Source organism: Salvelinus alpinus, chromosome 11 (assembly GCF_045679555.1).
Source record: "Salvelinus alpinus chromosome 11, SLU_Salpinus.1, whole genome shotgun sequence".
Classification (NCBI taxonomy): domain Eukaryota; kingdom Metazoa; phylum Chordata; class Actinopteri; order Salmoniformes; family Salmonidae; genus Salvelinus; species Salvelinus alpinus.
The window spans coordinates 32204305-32225840 of NC_092096.1; the positions used below are offsets into that span (position 1 = coordinate 32204305).

At 41.6% G+C, this 21536-nt stretch overlaps 1 protein-coding gene across 4 annotated transcripts; it reads right to left on the bottom strand.

Moving 5' to 3' along the window:
- Positions 1-1783: 1783 nt before the first annotated feature.
- Positions 1784-20859, bottom strand: LOC139533966 (insulin-like growth factor 1). 4 transcript variants are annotated; one of them, XM_071332518.1, is made up of 5 exons: positions 20511-20859; positions 18850-19009; positions 8417-8679; positions 7279-7314; positions 1784-5196 (listed from the first exon to the last, which is right to left on the bottom strand). In XM_071332518.1, the coding sequence occupies exons 1-5, from the start codon at positions 20556-20558 to the stop codon at positions 5137-5139; spliced, it is 567 nt and encodes a 188-aa protein (XP_071188619.1). In that variant the 5' UTR covers positions 20559-20859; the 3' UTR covers positions 1784-5136. The 4 variants fall into 4 exon arrangements, with proteins under 4 accessions (XP_071188619.1, XP_071188621.1, XP_071188620.1 ...); XM_071332520.1 differs by lacking the exon at positions 20511-20859 and adding an exon at positions 19374-19866; XM_071332519.1 differs by lacking the exon at positions 7279-7314 and having other exon boundaries at positions 20511-20851.
- Between the last annotated feature and the right edge of the window lie 677 nt (positions 20860-21536).

Here is a 21536-nt window from a genome sequence, read left to right on the forward strand (position 1 = left end):
TCTACACCCAGGTATGGCTAGAAGTTCAAATTGAGAGTTTCAGTTTGAAATGGAAATGCATAATCCAATGATATACAAAGTTACTGTCAAATTGGCTGGTGTCCTAAGGAGAGAAGAAAGCCAGGAAATAGTAGTGATTGGGAAAGATGCTGAGTTGAAGGACTAATATACAGTGAGAACAATAAATGCAATTGCCAGTCCTTCGTACTACTGTAAAAGTAATTGATACCCAGTATTTATTATTAAAAGAAATCTACGTAGAATTTTGCCAGACTAACACAAATCATCCCTCCCCCTAAAACAACCAAGAGGAAAAATAGTGAAATTGGAGTGTATTAAAATAAACCACAAGGTCATTTAAAAGACAATAGCGTATGTAGTTGTAGTAGGGTTTTGGAGCTTCCACTTCAGGGCTGGTCCAAAATTGGTGTCCTTAGGTGCACTCAGCCCAGAGCACATAGAGTCCATCTGATAAATTTGGGAAATAGATACATGAGACTGCTCCTTCCAGAATCTTTATGCTGGTGTAGCAGAGGTGCAATGGAGAAATTCACGATTAGTTATGATATTACAGAATTACAAATCAGGAATTAGACCGCAGATGTTAAATAGATTCTACTTTTTTTTTTACATAAATACAGCATTGAGGAAAATTTCATTTAGTAAGGAATCAGTAGTTTACTATGAAGTATAAAAGTTAATTATGATGATAAACTGATTTGTTATGGTGTGGTCATTGTGGTCCAAACCACCCCATGCAGTTACCCCAATACCCAGCCTCTTGTATCCAGCAGAGGTTTCTTGGAGATTTATTTAAACTCTAAATCCTGCAAGCTTGCAAACTGCAATTTGTCTATTCGGGCCTAATAATTGATCTTGTATTAGTCATTGAGAGGCTTGGATGAAATACCATCCAGGATTGCCGGGCCAGACACTTGCCAACTCCCTGCTCCACACTTGAAACTGTTATGTCTGCTGAATGGAAGCCAGAAGGCCAATTTATCTGTGAAAATGACTTAAATGTTTGGTTATATATTCATAAAAAAGTGCTGACAGCGAATGAAAGCTTTGTCCTGTCACTGCAGAGCCGTCCGTCCTCTAAAAAGCTGAAAACACAGGCGCAGCTCTCCCCTCAGTGAACCCACACCGACTCTGTTTGCCTTGGCGGTACATGCCATCTTTTAGGAAGTATCACTTTGTCATCCAGTGTGTATTCAGTTTCAGACTGATGGTGAAATGATCTCCAATCTGAATCGTGTGTTGACATACAGCCGACAGACATAATTGATTTTTTATAGTTTTTGCACATGCTCAGAGAGACAAAAGTGAGCTTTGTTAGAATGCAACACTAATGTCTATGTCGGTGACACCAAGGTTTATTTTGCAGGTCTGACCTTGCTGTGGATAGCTTACTGTGCTATAATTACATAATAGGGAAAATTGTGTGTTAATAAGAAGCATTGCTGTAGAAAGTCTCCTGGACCTCTCTGTTTCATTACATCCATTGGATATTCATACTTGACGTTCATTGGTTGGTTTTCCCTTGCATCAAGCGAGAGGGACATGGTGATCAATTATACTCCAAATACTGATACAAGAAAGAAAACCGTTCACCTGGCTGTTTATGTTTTTCTTCTTATGTTTGGTTGCCAAGTAACAGTGGTAAAAACATCTTCATGTTATTTTATTAATGGAGGATATTCAAATGGTTCTCAAACGTGCCTGCAGAACCTTCTGACATGAGCATGACAAATGATATGAAATAAGTGCCCAGACGTTGTCATAATGTTGATAAGTGGTTTATTCAGCAGGAATGGTGAACAATCTGTTGGTATTTAAACATTTTCTACAGAAGGCAATCGAGCACCAGAAATAACAGCGCTGTAATTAAACAGTTTCTTAGATGATGGTGAGCTTTGGAATCCCATGGCAATCAATTCAAATGTTTTCCTATTCTAGAGCGCTTGATAGAGTCAAGTTCCTATATGTAATTCAAAATACAGTTTTCATTCCTGTTTGTGACATTGTATCTGCTAATTGTGAGATAAATGGTGACAAAGAATCAGTCAAAATAGTGTTTTGGGAGTCAGATAACTGGATTAAAAATCTAGATTCTATCATGCTCATAGCTTTCCTCTGTCGCTGCCTCTCAAGAGGCCACCATTATTATCCTTTATGCCTGCATATTGACAGTCCCACAAAGTCCCACATGATAAACTTCCATCTTCAGCTTTGTTTCAGGGAGAACTACACTCTTAGAAAAAAAGGTGCTATCTAGAACCTAAAAGAGTTCTCCAGCTGTCTCCATAGGTTAACCCAATGAAGAACCCTTTTTGGTTCCAGGTAGAACCCTTTTGTTTCCACGAAAAACCCTTTTCACAGAGGGTTCTACCTGGAACCAAAAAGGGTTCTCCTATGGGGACAGCCGAAGCCTAAGAGTGTAGAACTGAACTGGGGTCAGTCTGACCAGCGTATGCTTCAGGGGATGAATGAAACCTACACTTGTATTACTCAAGCAGCATTAGCATAGCTGAACAGCTGATCAGATGGATGGAGAAATCGATCAAATGTGATAGTTTATGATTGACAGTTGTCAGTTTACCTAAACTGTCTTTCATTAAATACAAAGCTGACAATGCAAGTTGAATTAGATTGTGTCTTAATTTAGCTGAGATCTTTGGTATCAGTCTGGTGATATGGTACTGAAGGACAATCGTGCTGATAATAGGTTTTAAAACCACATACATGCATCTCACGGAGGGTCAAATGGGATGCGGCCATAGAGGTCATCCTGGCTTTCATTTCACCTGGCAATATCGTCCGTAGCTATATGTGAATGGACAAGATGGAGTACTAATCTTAACCACTACACAACAACTACATTGTATTGTATGTGGTGATGATTACAGCTGTGGGTTGCTGATAGATGTAAGGATATAAGTACCACATTAATACTTTAGGTCAGACTGTCATTTGAATACTTTTTTGATCATTTCTATCCCATTTTATTGATGTCCAAATGCGTCAACAGCCCAAAATTGTAAAAGGTTGTAATAAATATAACATGTCTTACTTTGTGGGGAGCTGAGAACCAGATCTGATTCACTGTGTCACTTAAGCTCTTTAACACATGGGCATGGTTTTACAAAACAAATCATTCAACCTTAATCATACATATTCGTAAGCGTTAATGCCTTGGCTTTCTGATCATCAATGTGGTGCGTTTACATACATTTCGTTCAGGACAAACAAAAGTACACTATGACTTTTAACACCTTAATATTATTGAAGGATCACAGTTCACAGTGCTTTTTGTCAAGTTATTTGGCATAGGGATCTATATTGAGTAACAATAATTTAAAAACAGTAGAAAAAATAGCGTTTTGCCTTCTTGGGACCACAACATGATACTTTGTTTTCATGCATTCACAGATTTCACACAAAGACATTTGCTCGCTTATACTACTACCTTATTGAAATCGCTTACAAATAAAAACACTATTAATAAAATGGTGGCCACAAGGCTGTGCAAAAGGGACGACCTCCAACGATAAGCTTTGCCATCTCTCTTTCTCTTCCTGTTTTAGCCCACCGTTGCAAGTAACAAACTACAAAATAGCACCATTATACAGTGGATAGGATTTTCTTAATACGGTTTTGCTATATGATACCATCATGTACAATAATAGTAGAAGAATGCATAGGATAACATAAATGGGAGTATTGGTTGATTATACACTGACAGAGGAGGAAGAGATGTGATGGGTTGTCAGGTTGCTGAAATGGTACAGTAAGACTGTCAGGCATCCAGATTGTGCAAACAGCCATTACTCTCTGTAATCCTGACACAAACACAGGAATTCTCAGAACATGGTCTGATGGAACCAGTGTGTGAACCTTGCTCACAGTAGCAGAGCTCTGAGTGGCTTAGCCACAAAACGGACTGTGTTTGTGTGTGCACAGCATTTTTCAACTGCAGTCCTGTTTATTTGTAGGTGTGTTTCTGTGTTTCTAACAGTATTTGAGTTGCATATCATTCACTTGAGTGAACTATATGTGTTGCTGTTCATTTTATCGCTTTTTTATGAAAAATCCATGCAGTCCATGTTCATACAGAAGAAGCAAAGTTCCCTCCCTAAGCTAACAAAATAAAATAATGCAGGCCAAGTGAAATCAATCATTAATCGTCTTCCTGTAGCTGGCTATTTTTAGCGCCCCTCTGTCCTGTCCTCTGCATTAGAATCCATTTTTAATCAGACCACATATTAGACCCAGAGAATCTACGGTGAGTCTTTACAAATTAAATATAAATTGAATCTCCTCAAAACTTTCTGTTTACAGTACAGAATATAATATTACTGTCAGTTTCACTAGAATGGCTTAGCAGTACAAGAAGATTGTATCATCAGAATAGGTCTCTGGTCATGTTGTTGCCTCAAAGCCAGGTTCTTATGGTATGGTTGCATGTAATACGCTTATTGTCTGTTGAAGCAGACAATAGTAAATAAATAGCCTTAATGAAACACGTGACAACTGTGAAATCATCTTTTGGCCAGAACTGACTGAAGCTGAAATAACATTCTTATTGAGGTTCTAATATATTATCAAAGCAGTGGTTGTTAGATGAGAATGGGGGGATTACTTATCCAATAGCCCGACTACTTTGCATGGCCCAACCTCTCAGTGTAAAGCTTGAACTCTTTCAGAGTTCAGGTAAAGAGGATGGCCCATAGACAGACAGGTAAAACTGCTGGCTGCCCTCCTATTGGCTGTATGTAGCACAGAGCCTATTAGAGGCCACCAGGGACACTATAGCTCAGCTCACACATGGAGGTATAAGAAGAAGAAGCTCTTTGATGTGTAAGCAGCTAAACTAGTCTGTTACATTGGTTTGACATGGAATATAATTCCTTCCAATATGAAATGGTGCAGTGTATAAAATAATCAAAATACCTCTCATATAACCCCAGCACTTTAACTCTCAGCTAGAGACATTACACACAAAGCTTATTACCATTAGCATTGTACCATTATCCACCTTTTGTTGTTTTACAGTGAACCATTCCACAGGGGCACCAGGTATGGGCACACCCTTCTCTCATCCTTGTCCGCCTGTCCGTTAGCTTCTGTCTTCTTCTACATTCGGTAGTTCCTTCCCCCTGTGTTTCCTCGACTTGAGTTCTTCTGATGTACCTCCTGAAAAGGGTGGAGGGGGAACAGATTTTTAGGAGGAGAAACATTAGATAAGTGGATTAGGAGAGTGGGAAAAAAACAGCTTTGGGTCCAAACCCAGTACCTGTGCCTAGAACAACACAGCTGTACAATTAATGGGTGATGATTTCATAACCTTTTGCTATATTGAAAGATCCACAAACAGTACAGTATCGAGTATCCTCCCTACCAGAGCTGATAGGTCATATTTAAACCACAAGCCACCAGAGCGGCACTGACATTCAACACACTGTCCCTCTGCACATGAATAAATCAATGTGATTATATGCATGCCGTTACCCTCTGTAACTAGCATGCCACAAATCTGTTGCAATCTGAGGACCAGGGTTTCAGCACAAAATGTACAGTATGAAAGTATAATCTGTCTGGGAGAGAGAGTGCCCATGGGTCTACCACAAAAACCACTTAGTCCTCCGTCCCTTCGCTAATGGCTTTCTTTTTTTGAGGAGAGTTGTAAAATGCACCAAGTCCAAGCTTAAAAGGACGACATGGACACACAGGTGGAATTGGGAAACTAAGGGAGAGGAAAGAAACGTTTCTTCTGGTTGGGTTGACTACTTCGTTTGGACTGGGATTTATTACTAATTAAATTCTGTGCCTGTATTTCCTTCCCTCTCACAAAGAAGTCAATATATGCTGACTGTATTCTGTTGTAACCTGGCCAAGGAGTCATTGACTTTGTATCTACTAAACGAAGGTATAAACAGCTACTTATAACAAAGACAAGTATGCATCACATATGATGGTAGTCATGGTACCAATCATAGCATGCTATATTCTACACTGAACAAAAATATAAACACAACATGTAAGTGTTGGTCATGAGCTGAAATTATAGATCCCAGACATTTTCCATATGCACAAAAAGCTTATTTCTCTCAAATTTGGTCCACAAATTTGTTTACACCCCTGTCAGTGATCATTTCTCCTTTGCCAAGATAATCCATCCACCTGACAGGTGTGGCATATCAATAAGATGATTAAACAGCATGATCATTACACAGGTACACCTTGTGCTGGGGACAATAAAAGGCAACTCTAAAATGTGCAGTTTTGTCACACAACACAATTCTACAGATGTCGGAAGTTTTGAAGGAGCATGCAATTGGCATGCTGACTGCAGGAATGTTCACCAGAGCTGTTGCCAGAGAGCTGAATGTTAATTTCTCAAATTATTCCTCTCTAGAGAATTTGGCAGTGTGTCCAACCGGCCTCACAACCGCAGACCACGTGTAACCACGCCAGCCCAGGACATCCATATCTGGCTTCTTCACCTGTGGCCACCCGGACAGCTGATGAAACTGTGGGTTTGTACAACCAAAGAATTTCTGCACAACTGTCAGAAACTGTTTCAGGGAAGCTCATCTGCGTGCTCTTCGTCCTCACCAGGGTCTTGACCTGACTGCAGTTTGGCATCGTAACCGACCTCAGTGGTCAAATTGTCACCTATGATGGTCATTGGCTGGAAAAGTGTGCTCTTCACGGATGAATCCCGGTTTCAACTGTACTGGGAAGAAGTGTGGGTGAGCCCCATGACACAAGGATCTGTACACAATTCCTGGAAGCTGAAAATGTCCCAGTTTTTCCATGGCCTGCATACTCACAAGACATGTCACCCATTGAGCATGTTTGGGATGCTCTGGATTGACGTGTACCACAGCATGTTCCAGTTCACGCCAATATCCAGCAACTTCGCACAGCCATTGAAGAGGAGTGGGACAACATTCCACAGGCCACAATCACAAGCATGAACAACTCTATGCGAAGGAGCTGTGTCGCGCTGCATGAGGCAAATGTTGGTCACACCAGATACTGACTGGTTTTCTGATCCACACCCCTACCTTTTCTTTAGGATATCTGTATTCCCAGTCATATGATATCCATAGATTAGGGCCTAATTTATTTATTTCAATTGACTTATTTCCTTATATGAATTGTAACTCTTGAGTTAAGTCTTAGAAATTGTTGCATGTTGCATTTATATTTTTGTTCTGTGTAGTTATAGTAGGAAAGTACCACTGCAGTAGTGAAGGACAAACAGCCTACCTTGCAAGATGTGTGACTATGCCCAGATAAAGGTTTCTGTCAGGAAAAATAATAAAACCGTTCAGATATGACACATTTGCTTTCCACTGTGGTAGTTTATTGTCCACAATGGAATAGTTAGCCACTCTCTAAGGGGTAAAAGTCAGTTATTGGTGTTTTCTGTCCTCATCAGCAGCCTTAGCCTTAACATCTTAACTTGGAGTGCTCTGGAAAAAGCCTGACACACAGTGTCTTCGGAAAGTATTCAGACACCTTGACTTTTTCCACATTTTGTTACGTTACAATCTTATTCTAAAATGGATTAAATAAATAAAAATTCTCCACAATCTACACACAATACCCCATAATGCCAAAGCAAAAACAGGCTTTTAGAAATGTTTGCAAATGTATCCAAAATTAAAAACAGAAATACCTTGTAAGTATTCAGACCCTTTGCTATGAGACTCGAAATTGTGCTCAGGTGCATCCTTTTTCCATTGATCATCCTTGAGATGTTTCTACAACATGGACTGGGAGACTAGTCAGGATCGAGGCAAAGATGAATGGAACAAAGTACAGAAAGATCCTTGATGAAAACCTGCTCCAGAGGGCTCAGGACTGCAGACTGGGGGCGAAGGTTCATCTTCCAACAGGACAACGACCCTAAGCACACAGCCAAGACAAAGCAGGAGTGGCTTTGAGACAAGTCTCTAAATGTCATTGAGTGGCACAGCCAGAGCCCAGACTTCAACCCGATCAAACATCTCTGAAGAGACCTGAAAATAACTGTGCAGCAATGCTCCCCATCCAACCTGACAGAGCTTGAGAGGACGTGCTGAGAGGAATGGGAGAAACTCCCCAAATACAGGTGTGCCAAGCTTGTAGCGTCATATCCAATCGTCATACCCATATTTCATTATGAGGTATTGTGTGTACATTAATGAGAGAAAATAATTTAATTAATTTTATAATAAGTCTGTAACATAACAAAATGTAGAAAAAGTCAAGTGGTCTGAATACTTTCTGAATGCACTGTATGATCTAAAAATCAAATATACTGAAAGACCCACTACAATGTTCTATATCTATGTCCATTCTGTTTCGCTGATGTCAACTGTGCATCCTCTTATAATGTATATCTGTTTGGTGCTGTGCTCACCTTCTTGGTTTTTGTCTTGTCTGGGTGCTGTGCTGTCCTACGCTCTGAGCCTCTGTCCACGTTTTGCACTGCAGTACTAACCTTAGGTGTCCTTGGCATGTCTGTGTGACGCTGTGCGCGCACAGAGCGAGCTGCCTTGCCAGACTTGACAGGGGCACAGTACATTTCGAGCCGCCGCAGCTCGCAACTCTGGAAGCAGCACTCGTCCACAATACCACGGTTATGTGACCGCCGTGAACTGGGGCCATAGCCCGTTGGTTTACCTGAGGGACAGAAAGGAAGAAGAATTTGTGTTACTACATGTGAAGACGTAAATAGCATGTAGAGAGCATGTAGAGAGCATGCAGAGAGCATGTAAAGAGCAAGGATAGCTGTCGTTCCAGTTTGTTCTGTAAGTAAATAAAAAAGATAACTGAAGACAGCTTGTTGCTTAGGATTATAATTTTTGGACCTCCGTGTATGTTTGTCTTCGTGTTATAGGTCGAAGTTAAACGTTGAGGTAAAGGGAGAGGTCATAGGCATGTTAAGTGTTGTGTCACGGGTGTGTTAAGTCAACCACAGGTGCTTTAAAAGAGCCAATGGAATCATATACAACATAACCCATTACAGTCTTGGATATGGACCAACTTCTTTAGTGCAGATGTCCTGGAAGGTTTTATATCTTTGAGCCGAATTAATCCAAAAAGCTGTAATCATTTGTGGCTGTGCGCCAGACCCTGGGCTCTGTAATAGCTGAGTGCTAACGGCATGGTTGTGGACTTGATTATTCTGATATATGGACAGTGTTAATGACATTGATTTCCTCACTGCAAAATTTACAGGGTATCGCATTGTACTGTGCGAACCCTTTTTGGCAGCCGTGAGGCAGTAAAAAAGGTCACGGTCACCGTAACATTGAGAATATCACGTTCGGACATTTTATACCCATTAGGCCAAACCTCAACCCCTCGGGGCCCAATCAGCCTGCAGAGAAAGTAGGCCCAGGCCTAAGTCACACTCTCTGGCGGACGGGTTGGTCGTTTCATTCACATTTTCACATGGCAACCCAGCAGCCCTTTATTGCTGACAATGTCAGAGCCAGTTGAACTCTGGATACTGTGGATGCTGTTACAATGCAGCCATGCTGTTGTTTACTAACAACTATATGGCTTTCCTGAACCATGACTAGACCCATAGTTCCCATACGTGCAAAAAACAGGCAGTTGTTGGCACCTAAATTGTGTGTGTGTGTGTGTGGGGGGGGTCATAGTAATGGCAGGAAGAGAATAAATGAAATGGTTATCAAACACATCCCACACATGGTTTCCATGTGTTCGAAATCAGTTCATTCACTCCATTCTAGCCATTATTATGAGTCGTCCTCCCCTCACCAGCCTCCAGTGGTGAAAAGCCAGAGAGGCTCACTTGGAGGTCTGGTGCTCTTCAGTATGAATCGGAATCTGAGCACTTCTCTGAGAGCCCAAGTCACCTTCTACAGTGATGTGAGTGGTAGGGAGGAGGAAGTTAGGAGTTGCTTTGACACCTGAATGCCAACAGCTTTCGACTCCCTCTCTCCAAACCCACTTTCTTTCAGTGGCCTTTAAAAAAATATCCCACTCTCCATTTACAATTCCCCGCTCACCTCGGGCAATATAGCCTTGATAGGCTTTTCCCTGTTACCAAATGAAATAATAATAATGTAATATGGCATTTACAAGGAGGAAATGCCTTTCCCTTTCAGAGTTAATAGCTCTTGGCCCGGGAGCCTGCCAGTGCTGACAAAGTGCATTAACTTCTGCTCTATGCCTTCCTTATCTTGACAATGTTGTTTTGGACAGAGAGGAGCTCCAATTCAGAAACAGATGCATCTCTCCACAGTTCTCAGTCAGGACCCTGGGTACAGTGTGAAGAAAGATTATGGAGGGAGTTGTACTGTGTGAGAGAAAACACTGATCTCAAGTCAGATGATGAGATATAGTGTGTGTTCATGGATAGTTGAAGGTGAGAGGGTTCTATACTGGCTAAAAGGATGAAAGTAAGAGGGTTCTATACTAGTTAAAATGTTGAAGGTGAGAGGGTTCTATACTGGCTAAAAGGTTGAAGGTGAGAGGGTTCTATACTGGCTAAAAGGTTGAAGGTGCTGCACTGGACAGCAAGAATAGTTGATTCAGCAGGCAAGGTGCTCTAAGTCTAAGAGTACAAAGAGCTAGTTCTCACCCAAGGTCTATAGTTATAGACCCCAGACATCCCCTGTATGATGAGCTTCAACTATGTTAGGATCAACAAGGTCAATCATTGTTTTGAGGATTTGACCACCACAATGAAGCTATAAGTAATCAGGCCATGTTATAGCCTCTTTACAATGAGAACTGCATGTGGAATACACCAGTTTTCACCTTGAGAATGAAAGGTAGCAGGTCTCATTGTTTGAAGACTATTTTAGGACTTTCTTTCTTTCTGTCCTCAGCTGGGCCCAGTTAAAGATAACTTTTGTATAATTTCAGCAAGTAGTTTTGATAGTGGTGCTCACGAGCCAAAACGGGTCCCTGCTTTTTGTGTACTACGTCATTCCATTGTGTAGGGCGGCAGGTAGCCTAGCGGTTAGAGTATTTTTATCAGTAACCGAAAGGTCGCTGTTTTGAATACCTGAGCCGACAATGTAAAAAATCTGTCGATGTGCCCTTGAGCAGGGCACTTAACCCTAATTTGGCTGACCCTCTAAAACAACAAATTTCACTGAACCTATCCAGTGTATGTGACAATACATTTTTTTTAAATGTACTATGTCATCCATTTTGTTTGATATGTTACAAATCCAATTCATGCAATTTTTTTGTGCTTAAGATCGCGGAGTGCATCTTTAACCCCCGCTTACTGAATGGCATGTTGTAATTAAGTCAGAATAAACCATGATAAATTGTCACTTAACCATTGTTGCTGACGTGTAACAAGGAATTTTCATGACGAGGGAAGCCTTCTTGCGAGGCCGAGCTTGTGATTATTCAATCAGACAGGTTGTATTGTGAGCCAGGAGTCGACTGTGCTGGCCCTGTTTTCCAATCCCTCCCAATAAAGCCCTCCAAATGAACATCCGCTATTATTCTCAAAATAACCTGTAACCTTCTAAACAAACAGCTGGAGAGGAGAGAAAAATCATCTGGATGCAGATTTTAACATGTATTAGAATCAGCTGTAGCTGGTTGTAAAAAGCAGAAAGCATCAGTAATCAGGTGGAATAGGTTTTGGAAGGTTTTAAGTGCCACGTTTCAAGGGATAACTGACTGTAATCCCTAATGAACAAAGAGTTGGCGTCCTGTGTGCTGTTGTCGTCAACAAACTCAGACAAACCTTCTCCTGCCTGCCGTGTGGTGTGGCCATCCAGCCCGGTGGACAGTGTGAGAAACAGAGGCTGTTTGAGAAGGGGGATCCGTGGTGATTGGTAAAGGCTATTGTTTTGGAGTTTGGTCGCAGCCATTCAGGGCACGGCAGATTAGTGGTAGGCTACACGTCTTTTGTTTGTGTCACGGTGTCATAGACAGACACCCACTACTACAGATTAGGGTGCAGTTTTGTTTTGGTGTTGTTGCACACATCTATTGGATGGAAGGGGGCCCATGTGCCCTTTTTGTAGGGTGAATGAGTTTGAATAGATTAGATTTAGATCTAAGCGCTGCATAACAATTGTTTGGCTGCGTAGAGAGAGGCTCCATCATGACTTGAAAGAAGGAATGTCTGCAACTCTGTAATGCTCCCCAGTGGTTTATTAAGATGCACACAAGACAAGGTTTTGATCCCACTTGGATCCTTGTCAGGTCAGTCGACAATGTCTTAGCTGAAGAGCAAGGCAGCCTGTTAAGATCAACCTGTCTGAGATGCACACAAGCTAGAGGGATCTTTTCATCAAGCAGCATTGACCTTTTGGCAGTCTATTTTTTTTATAACCTTTATTTAACTAGGCAAGTCAGTTAAGAACACATTTGTATTTACAATGACGGCCTAGGAACAGTGGGTTAACTGCCTTGTTCAGGGGCAGAATGACAGATTCTTGTCAGCTCGGGGATTCGATCTAGCAACCTTTCGGTTACTGGCCCAACGCCCTAACCACTAGGCTACCTGCCGCCCACAGCATGATGGTAGTGCCACAACAGCAGAGAGGCATGGGTTGAAATATAAACCGTACCTTTAACTACCATTATTGTGCTCATGATCATGCTGAAGTTGCTATGAGGTTTTTATTTGTTATGTTCAGAGCATTCGTGAAGTATTCAGACCCCTTCCCTTTTTCCACATTTTGTTACGTTACAGCCTTATTCTAAAATGGATTAAATTAATACAAATCCTCATCAATTTACACACAATACCCCATAAAGACAAAGCGAAAATAGTTTTTTAGAAGATTTTGCAAATGTACAAAGAATGTAAAACATAAATAGCTTATTAACATAAGTATTCAGACCCTTTGCTATGAGACTCAAAATTGAGCTCAGGTACATCCTGTTTCCATTGATTATCCTTGAGATGTTTCTACAACTTGATTGGAGTCCACCTGTGGTAAATTAAATTGATTGGACATGATTTGGAAAGGCACACACCTGTCTATATAAGGTCTCACAGTTGACAGTGCATGTCAGAGCAAAAACCAAGCCATGAGGTCGAAGGTATTGTTCGTAGAGTACTGAGACAGGATTGTGTCGAGGCACAGATCTGGGGAAGGGTACCAAAACATTTCTGCAGCATTGAAGGTCCCCAAGAACACAGTGGCCACCATCATTCTTAAATGGAAGAAGTTTGTAACCACCTCAAGAGTTCCGCTGTGGAGAAGGGAGAACCTTCCAGAAGGACAACCATCTCTGCAGCACTCCACCAATCAGGCCTTTATGGTAGAGTGGCCAGACGCAAGCCACTCCTCAGTAAAAGGCACATAACAGCTCGCTTGGAGTTTGCCAAAAGGCACCTAAAGGACTCTCAGACAATAAGAAATAAGATTCTCTGGTCTGATGAAACCAATATTGAACTCTTTGTCCTGAATACCAAGCGTCACATCTGGAAGAAACCTGGCACCATGCCTACTGTGAAGCATGGTGGTGGCAGCATCATGATGTGGGGATGTTTTTCAGCGACAGGGACTGGGAGACTAGTCAGGATCGAGGCAAAGATAAACAGTGCAAAGTACAGAGAGATCCTTGATGAAAACCTGCTCCAGAGCGCTCAGGACCTCAGACTGGGGCGAAGGTTCACCTTCCAACAGGACAACGACCCTAAACACAAAGCCAAGACAACGTAGGAATGGCTTCTGAACAAGTCTCTGAATGTCCTTGAGCCAGAGCCCGGATTGAACCCAATCTGACATCTCTGGAGACCTGAAAATAGCTGTGCAGCAACGCTCCCCATCCAAACTGACAGAGGTTGAGAGGATCTGCGGAGAAGAATGGGAGAAACTCCCCAAATACAGGTGTGCCAAGCTTGTAGCGTCATACCCAAGAAGACTCAAGGCTGTAATCGCTGCCAAAGGTTCTTCACCAAAGCACTGAGTAAAGGGTCTGAATACTTATGTAAATGGAATATTTCAGTTTTTAATTTATAATAAATTTGCAAACATTAAAAAAAAAACAGTTTTTGCTTTGTCATTATGGGGTATTGTGTGTAGATTGATTAGGAAAAAAAACTATTTAATCAATTTTATAATAAGGCTGTAATGTAACAAAATGTAGAAAAAGTCAAGGGGTCTGAATACTTTCCGAAGTAAAGAATATAAACGCAACATGCAACAATTTCAATGATTTTACTGAATTACAGGTCATATAAGGAAATCAGTCAATTGAAGTAAATTCATTAGGATCTAATCTATGGATTTTATGACTGGGCAGGTGGTGCAGTCATGGGTGGGCCTGGGAGCGGATTAGCCGGCCAATAAGAATGAGTTTTTCCCCAAAAAAGGGCTATATTACAGACAGAAATACTCCTCGGTTTCATCAGCTGTCTGGGTGGCTGGTGTCAGTCGATCCCGCAGGTGAAGAAGGTCCTAGGCTGGCGTGGTTAGGCGGCTTATGGTAGAGAAATTACCATTAAATTATCTGGCAACAGCTCTGATGGACATTCCTACAGTCAGCATGCCAATTGCACGCTCCCTCAAAACTTGAGACATCTCTGGCATTGTCTTGTGTGACAAAACTGCACATTTCAGAGTGGCCTTTTATTGTCCCCAGCACAAGGTGCACCTTTGTAATGAACATGCTGTTTAATCAGCTTCTTGATATGCCATACCTGTCAGGTGGATGGATTATCTTGGCAAGGAGTGATGCTCTCTAACAGGGCTGTAAACAAATTTGTGCACAAAATTGGAGAAATAAGCTTTTTGTGCTTATGGAAAATGTCTGTGATCTTTTATTACAGTTCATGAAACATGGGACCAAAACTTTACATGTTGCGTTTATATTTTTGTTCAGTATATTTGAACGACTTCTGAGACAAAAGTCAAAGAGGCAGGCCACTCACTGCTCCATCCTGCTACTTGGATAAAGCTATGCTGGAGACACTGCAGCACATAGCTCACATTCCTCAAACGAGTAAGGCTGGAAAGACAAGGCTCTCCTCCAGAGTGGGCACAGAAAGGATCTAAGTTTTACAGCCTCGCTGTGGATAGTAAAAAACAGTGAATTCTTGGAACCGGTGCAGCGCACTGCTTGTGGAGTGTCAGGGAGTTTATGGATTGTCGGGGTCTACGAAAGCTGCTATAGACCTGGAAACTACCTCTTTATCACTGGTACCACAAAGAGTTTATAGCCTAGCTAAATTTCCCTCTCATTTTCAACTGAGGTTTTGTCTGCTTTTGTTAGGTAATTAAATGCCAGTATGTAAGGGCATTTAGGATCCTAACTCAGTGAGTTAGGGTCTCGTGGTATGGGATAGACTGGATGGGCCAGGCAGTTCAAAATTATGTGACATAGCAAGCTTGGCTAGCTCTGGCTAGTTACAGTCTAGGAACCATTTACCAAGGTTTAAGTTTCAGTTTTAGACCTAAGTAGAGGCCTCAGATGAAACTGTAGGCTATAATAATGTGGGCACAATGTGGACAATATCTGTACGAGTTCTTTATGGTCGAGCCTGGCCAACATCTCCAATAGAACAGGTTTATTTCATCTCAAACCTTTGTGTCTTGACTCCAAACTGACAGAACTCAAATCTAACATCCCCATCCTGTCCTTTTCCTGAGATGTCTCTTTGTTCTGCAGAGTAGTTCTTTAGTGAGGATGGTCAACGTTCTCATTTCAGCACTCCATGGAAAAAACAACACCTTTTCACAGTGACAAAGTGCACACAAAGTGCAAGCAGGAGGCCTTTCTTTCTTTAGTGCTGAGTGCCTTCTGCTGAGTGTGTGTGTTCAGGTCCAGTGTGTAAAACTAGAGAGGTGGGGAGGTGGAGGGGAGGGGGGCATCCTGATCATCCTGTAATCCCCCATAATCCCCTGCTGCTCTGGGACAAGGCCTAGCTGTGTGTGTAGTGAGGCTGATGTGCTGTTTACACGTTCTCCACTCTCCTACTCCAGCTGCTTCAAATAGAATAGACACAGAGAGACAAACAAGGCTGAGAAAGGATAGGATGGCTCATCAATGGCTGCTTAAAAGCAATTTACTCCCCTCCTCTGTTCCTCGTTCTGTTTAAACTACATGCTGTTGGGAGGGCGTTGGCACAGTGCCAATCTGAATTCGTTTTCATCTCGACTGTAAATGTATCTCATGTACAACTCTCTCTGAGCTAGTGGCTTATGACATGGCATTATGAGACAAAAAGGACAAGACTGGTTTGTCTATTGCCCTGTGTGGCTGAATCTCTGTGCCGTTTGCTGAATAGGTTTATCTCTGACCCTGACATGGTTCCTTCTGACTAAAATGTATATGACTAATACATTTCCGAATACTCCCAGCATCATCCACATTAGAGATTTGGTATATGCCATGACATTGTATTTATGGAGTTACTAAGAGAAAGGTGGTGCGCCATAGAAGTCCTTTTTCATTTTAGTCAGTTGTAATTTTCCACATCCTAGTCCTCTGGAGTGTAGGTGCATCATAGGGGTTCACTATTAGACTGTGAGAGGAAATTCTTCATAATAGAATAACCAGCTTCATCCAGAGTACATTACAGGAAGTGGGTGTGATATAGAATAAAAGCTCAGGAAGAGTTGATTCATGTCTTCCAGAGAATCTACAGTACCCCACTGATCAGAGAATGTTCCTACCGATTTTCCTCACAATTTTCCTGTCGTCCAGTGTTCCTATTTGCAAACTGGGGTTACCCAGATTCTGTTCAAAAGACCCCCACGAAGACCAGATTCATGGTATGTCTGTATATCCACTCTACTCCACTCAACCCGGGAGGAGTTTGCCTGCTAAAGCATTACTAAGACAACTGAGGATTTCTAGGTCAGGCTAATAATTGGAAAAACTGACTACGGTTGTGGATTTAGTTTTTCTTCTTCAGACCACATTTTGTTTCAATAAAATATTTTTCCACCGAGTAGTATTTCACATTTCTGTCAAGGTAATGAAATCTGAAGTCTTGAAATGCAAGTGAGGCTACTTTAGCAGTGACATGGTGGGTAAGGTGGATTGGCCCTGCGTCTCAGCCCGCAGAAAGCCCAGTGTCGCTGCAACACTCTGGGGACACATCATCACTATGGTGGCTACCAAGTTCAACATGGTGCAGCAGACTGGAGGAGAAGAGTTCAGGTCGGGAGCAGACCAGACCTGACGACCGCACGGAGCTGTCACACTTCCCAGTGCAAGAGACGACAGAGCCGAAAATGGATAACCCAGATATCTCACTTAAAGACTCATTGTTATACATGTGGTTCCATCTGACAGCAGGAGAGAGAGACATACTGTCCACACAGCGAGCCACCTGCTGTACATACCTCAATGTTCCTTTCCAGAAAGAATGGAGTGTGCCTGAAATGTCCTCGACTCAATGTACCTTTTTTAACACGAGAACAAGGCATTGATGGATGGGCACTTTGCAGCTCAATGATCGCACAGTACAGTATATAGTCACATGGAGGTATGCAGTCTAGTTCCAAACCTCGACAGATTGATTTCCCAGAGCCAAATAAGGTCTATCTGAGGTCTGTGAGTTCATGATAGGAATGATTTGCTATTTCTGTCCATTGTTCGGTTCATCAATTAATCATCATAGAATAATCTTGTTGAAGATACAGTTCTATTCCAAATACAAGGCAATGCAGCAAGTTCTGGCAACTCAAGATTATATTACATAGGCCATGTGAAGTAGTGAAGTAGCCTGATTGATAAAAAAGGTGCAGAAATCCCTTAAACACTCAGAGAACTCATAAACCCCTTTCACAGTCTCACATCATCACATCTCCCAGATCGTCTCTCACCTCATCAAAAGTCTTTACACATATTAAATATTTCATCAAGTTCCCAGAAGAATTGTTATCACGCAAATATAATAACTAGTCAAAACCCCCCACCCCCTCAAGAGAACTTTCAATTAAGTCTGATTAAGTTGGAGCATAGAGCCTCTTTCAAGATGATTGACATCTCTGAGCTGTATTGATATGTCAATGTCAGAGATACAAAAAGATGGTGCACAATAATTGTTTAGCCTTGGAGAGGTGGTAAAGAGAGACTTGACACTTGTATGTGCAGTGATTTCATTCAATACCAGCTAGGGACCCTCAAGGCACCACATTCAGTATATGGCACTAATGAGCCAAACCACAACCTTTCTGAGTCCATGGTTCTAATGGGAAGAAGTAGTCCCCTGAGGGAAGGATCAGGGTCCATATCATAGGAACACTGGCTACTGATGAGTGGGAGAACGCAACACCTTGACACAGCTCAGTACTGCCATATATTGCATGTTGTTCTGGCCTTTGTGCCTCCAATGGAAAATAGGAGATTTAAGTCCTGGATTCTTAGCGGATGGTTTTCTTTGGGTAGCTTTCCCCATTTCTGGTGGAAAAAAAGTTCACTGCAACATTTATGTCTTTCCCTTCTCCTTCTTACAGATAGTCAGCCTCAATTCCACTTAAAACCCCATCTCCATAGACCCGGCAGCTGTTTCAATGAGAATAATATACATATAGCTGTTTAACATCATTCTACACTTCATTTACCTCTCAGCAACCCCCAGAACCCCATTCCTGCTTCAAGATTCTATATATTCCATTAGTCTAAGTCAGTAGTCCATCACAATCAGGGATAGAGACTAAATATACATAGGCATCTATACTCATCAACTCTTTCAAATCTGATAAGTCTACAGCTGAAATGTTTAATAGGAGTGAGGAAAAAGACAGAGGGAATGATTATTAGAAAGTGAAGGCCAGATGAGAGAGATCTGATACTGTTTAATTTATGAGGTTGCGCATTAGCGCTTTGGGAGAATGGAGCAGCAGCAATCCTTTATGAATAAATAAAAGGTGCACTTACTGAAATAAAAGCCTCTCTCTCCACACACAAACTGCAGCGTGTCCACCAGCTCCGCCCCACACAGGGTCTCGGGCCCCGCCCCTGTTGCCGCCGAAGTCAGGGTTAGGATGCACAGCAGCAGTGAGAGGGTGTGGGTACAGGAGACACAGCACATCGCACTCTGCGTTCAATGGGGAGAAGGGCACAGTTAGTAGGGCATGGCAGGCAGAGAATGTCGTCAGTCTCACCTTCCATATCCTATTTCACCAGTGTCAGTATAACTTGATGGCAGTGATTTCATATGCCTTCACCAGCCTATTTCAACACCATCGTCATTTTGATTACTATACATTCGCGAAATATATAGCTAGGTTTTCTAATAGGTTCACAATAAGTGAAGGAACAGGTGTCTATGGAACCGTGACGTCCAAAACAATCGCACAATCATAATACAAAGAGCCTACAATAATACCAGTCTATGAGTTTTGGTCAGGATTTACGCACGACTTACGTACGTATGGCCCTTGAAGTGTATTAACCCTTACAAGCATATTAGGATGTATGGAGCGGTGACTGCACGAGCCGCTTCCTGAGGAGAGAGTGCTTTCCCGGTTCGAAGATCATACACATCATTATCTTGTCGGTAGGCTATTTCACTGATAATATTCCTGCAGCCATCAGACAGTGATGTTTCACAACCCGATAATTCAACTTTTGGGGTGTCCTAATAAAGAACAATTGCATAGGAATTAGTCACAGAGAGTGAAAGGTATGCATAAAACTAATGCAGAAATCAATCAATGCGATAAGATATCTTTAAAATCGATTGTTCCCAAACAGTGGTTTATCTTCTTTAAGTAGGCTTAGTTTTAAGATAATGCAATGATGCCCTTGGTTTCTCTCATTCTCAGCTCCAAAAACGATCGCTCAGGACAGGAGCCACAGAGCCAAGGATCTTGCCTATCCAAACATGAGATGGAAAACGGTTCACGCGCCAAACCCAGCAGATGAAGCATAACGGGACAAATTTACATAATAAAGAGAATATACACAGGATTCGTATACATCACAACCTCTACCACATAGTTATCCTGCCCAAAGGGCGCATTCTTAAACGCCTTAAGCCCTTCCTTATTGTTTGTTTTCATACAATCCAATGTGGTATCCAAATGCGGAGTCAGCAGAAATTACTTTGAAAGTTCAGTAACGTATGCAGCAACATTAGTGGTTTATATTCATGGAAACGGCACCGGTCAGCGCGCACTGCGCAAACGTGTCGAAACTCATGTTGGAAACGCATTGAAACATCCACACGAGTGTGTTAACTCATGCACGCAGACATGCCAACATAACCTTATTTTCGTAAAGTCAATTAAAGTAAATGTTATAGCTAGGCTACAAAGAATGTCTATGTGAAAACAGTCAAACGTGCACTCACAGAAAATGCATGCACATCTACCTGCTGACATGTTCTGATAGACATTTTGAAATAGTCTATAATAAAACCGATTTGTACCTTAAATCCCTGAACTAAAACCATCTGCTATAATCAAACATGGGTCTTTATTAATTTGTGTTTTGATACTGCAAATAAATCAGTTTGGTTCTTGCAACAAAAAAAACAAAAAAAAAAGAGTAAGTAAGGTGACATTCTGATGTCAAAGGAAATGATTTAAAGTTACCTTGAAGACATCACATAAATGCCACTGAAAGAAATGACCGCTAGACATCCCCACGGGTCTCCGCACGACAAAGCCCAGCAAAAATGAACTTGTTTGAAGTCATTAAAAACAGTGAGAAACAAGGTAAGATGCAGGCAATGTCACATCTCAATATTCCGACTTTGTTCCATTGCGCAGGATCGTTTTGGAGAAGTGAGATTTAGCGAACAGGAGACGGATTTAGAGAGAAAATCCCTCACATGTATCTACATTACACAGACATTTTCAACAGGAAACAGCTGGGGCAGCATTTGCCTTCTCCTCATCCTAAGTTATTCATTAAGGATTTTGGGCACATATTCAAATAACGTCATCATTGATACTTTTCTTAGAATGGGATTGAATTTTGATCTCTTTAAGGCTTGGTTAGTAGTTCAAGATAGAGCTAGACCCATACCAACCGCTCTTCTCAAAGCTTGTTATGTGTAGAAATCTCATGGATGAGTTGTTATAGGCGTTGGAAAATATAATTATTGTCCATGAAGCGCTCGTGCGTAATTTATGTGGCACATGTAGGCTATGTGTCTTCATATTCACCATCTATTACATACATATCTATCTCCAACTTTTGATTTAGTGGGCTGATTCATCATCATGATTTAAAGATGTTCATAAACTACAATATTTGAGTGTTTATGTACAGTGCACACACAGTCAACAGTTTTAATGGATAGCCTGCACATTGGTCTCTTTTTTCATACAATTCATATACGTTTATATTCATATATGTGAATATCATCCCTGTCCTCAGGTCATCAGGATTAAAATCCTACATCTAACCACCTGATTATTCATGTAGTTTTATACATGTAGTTTTAAATGTCCTCTTGTCAGGTCTATCTGTGCACACCATGGCATGCACACCATGGCACACCATGGCAATAAATCCTATTTTACAATGCAAATATTATGACCACTCAGTGTTTGTCACTGAACAATGTATTGCCACTTGACAGACCAAATGTGGGCTTTTTCCCAATCTGTGAA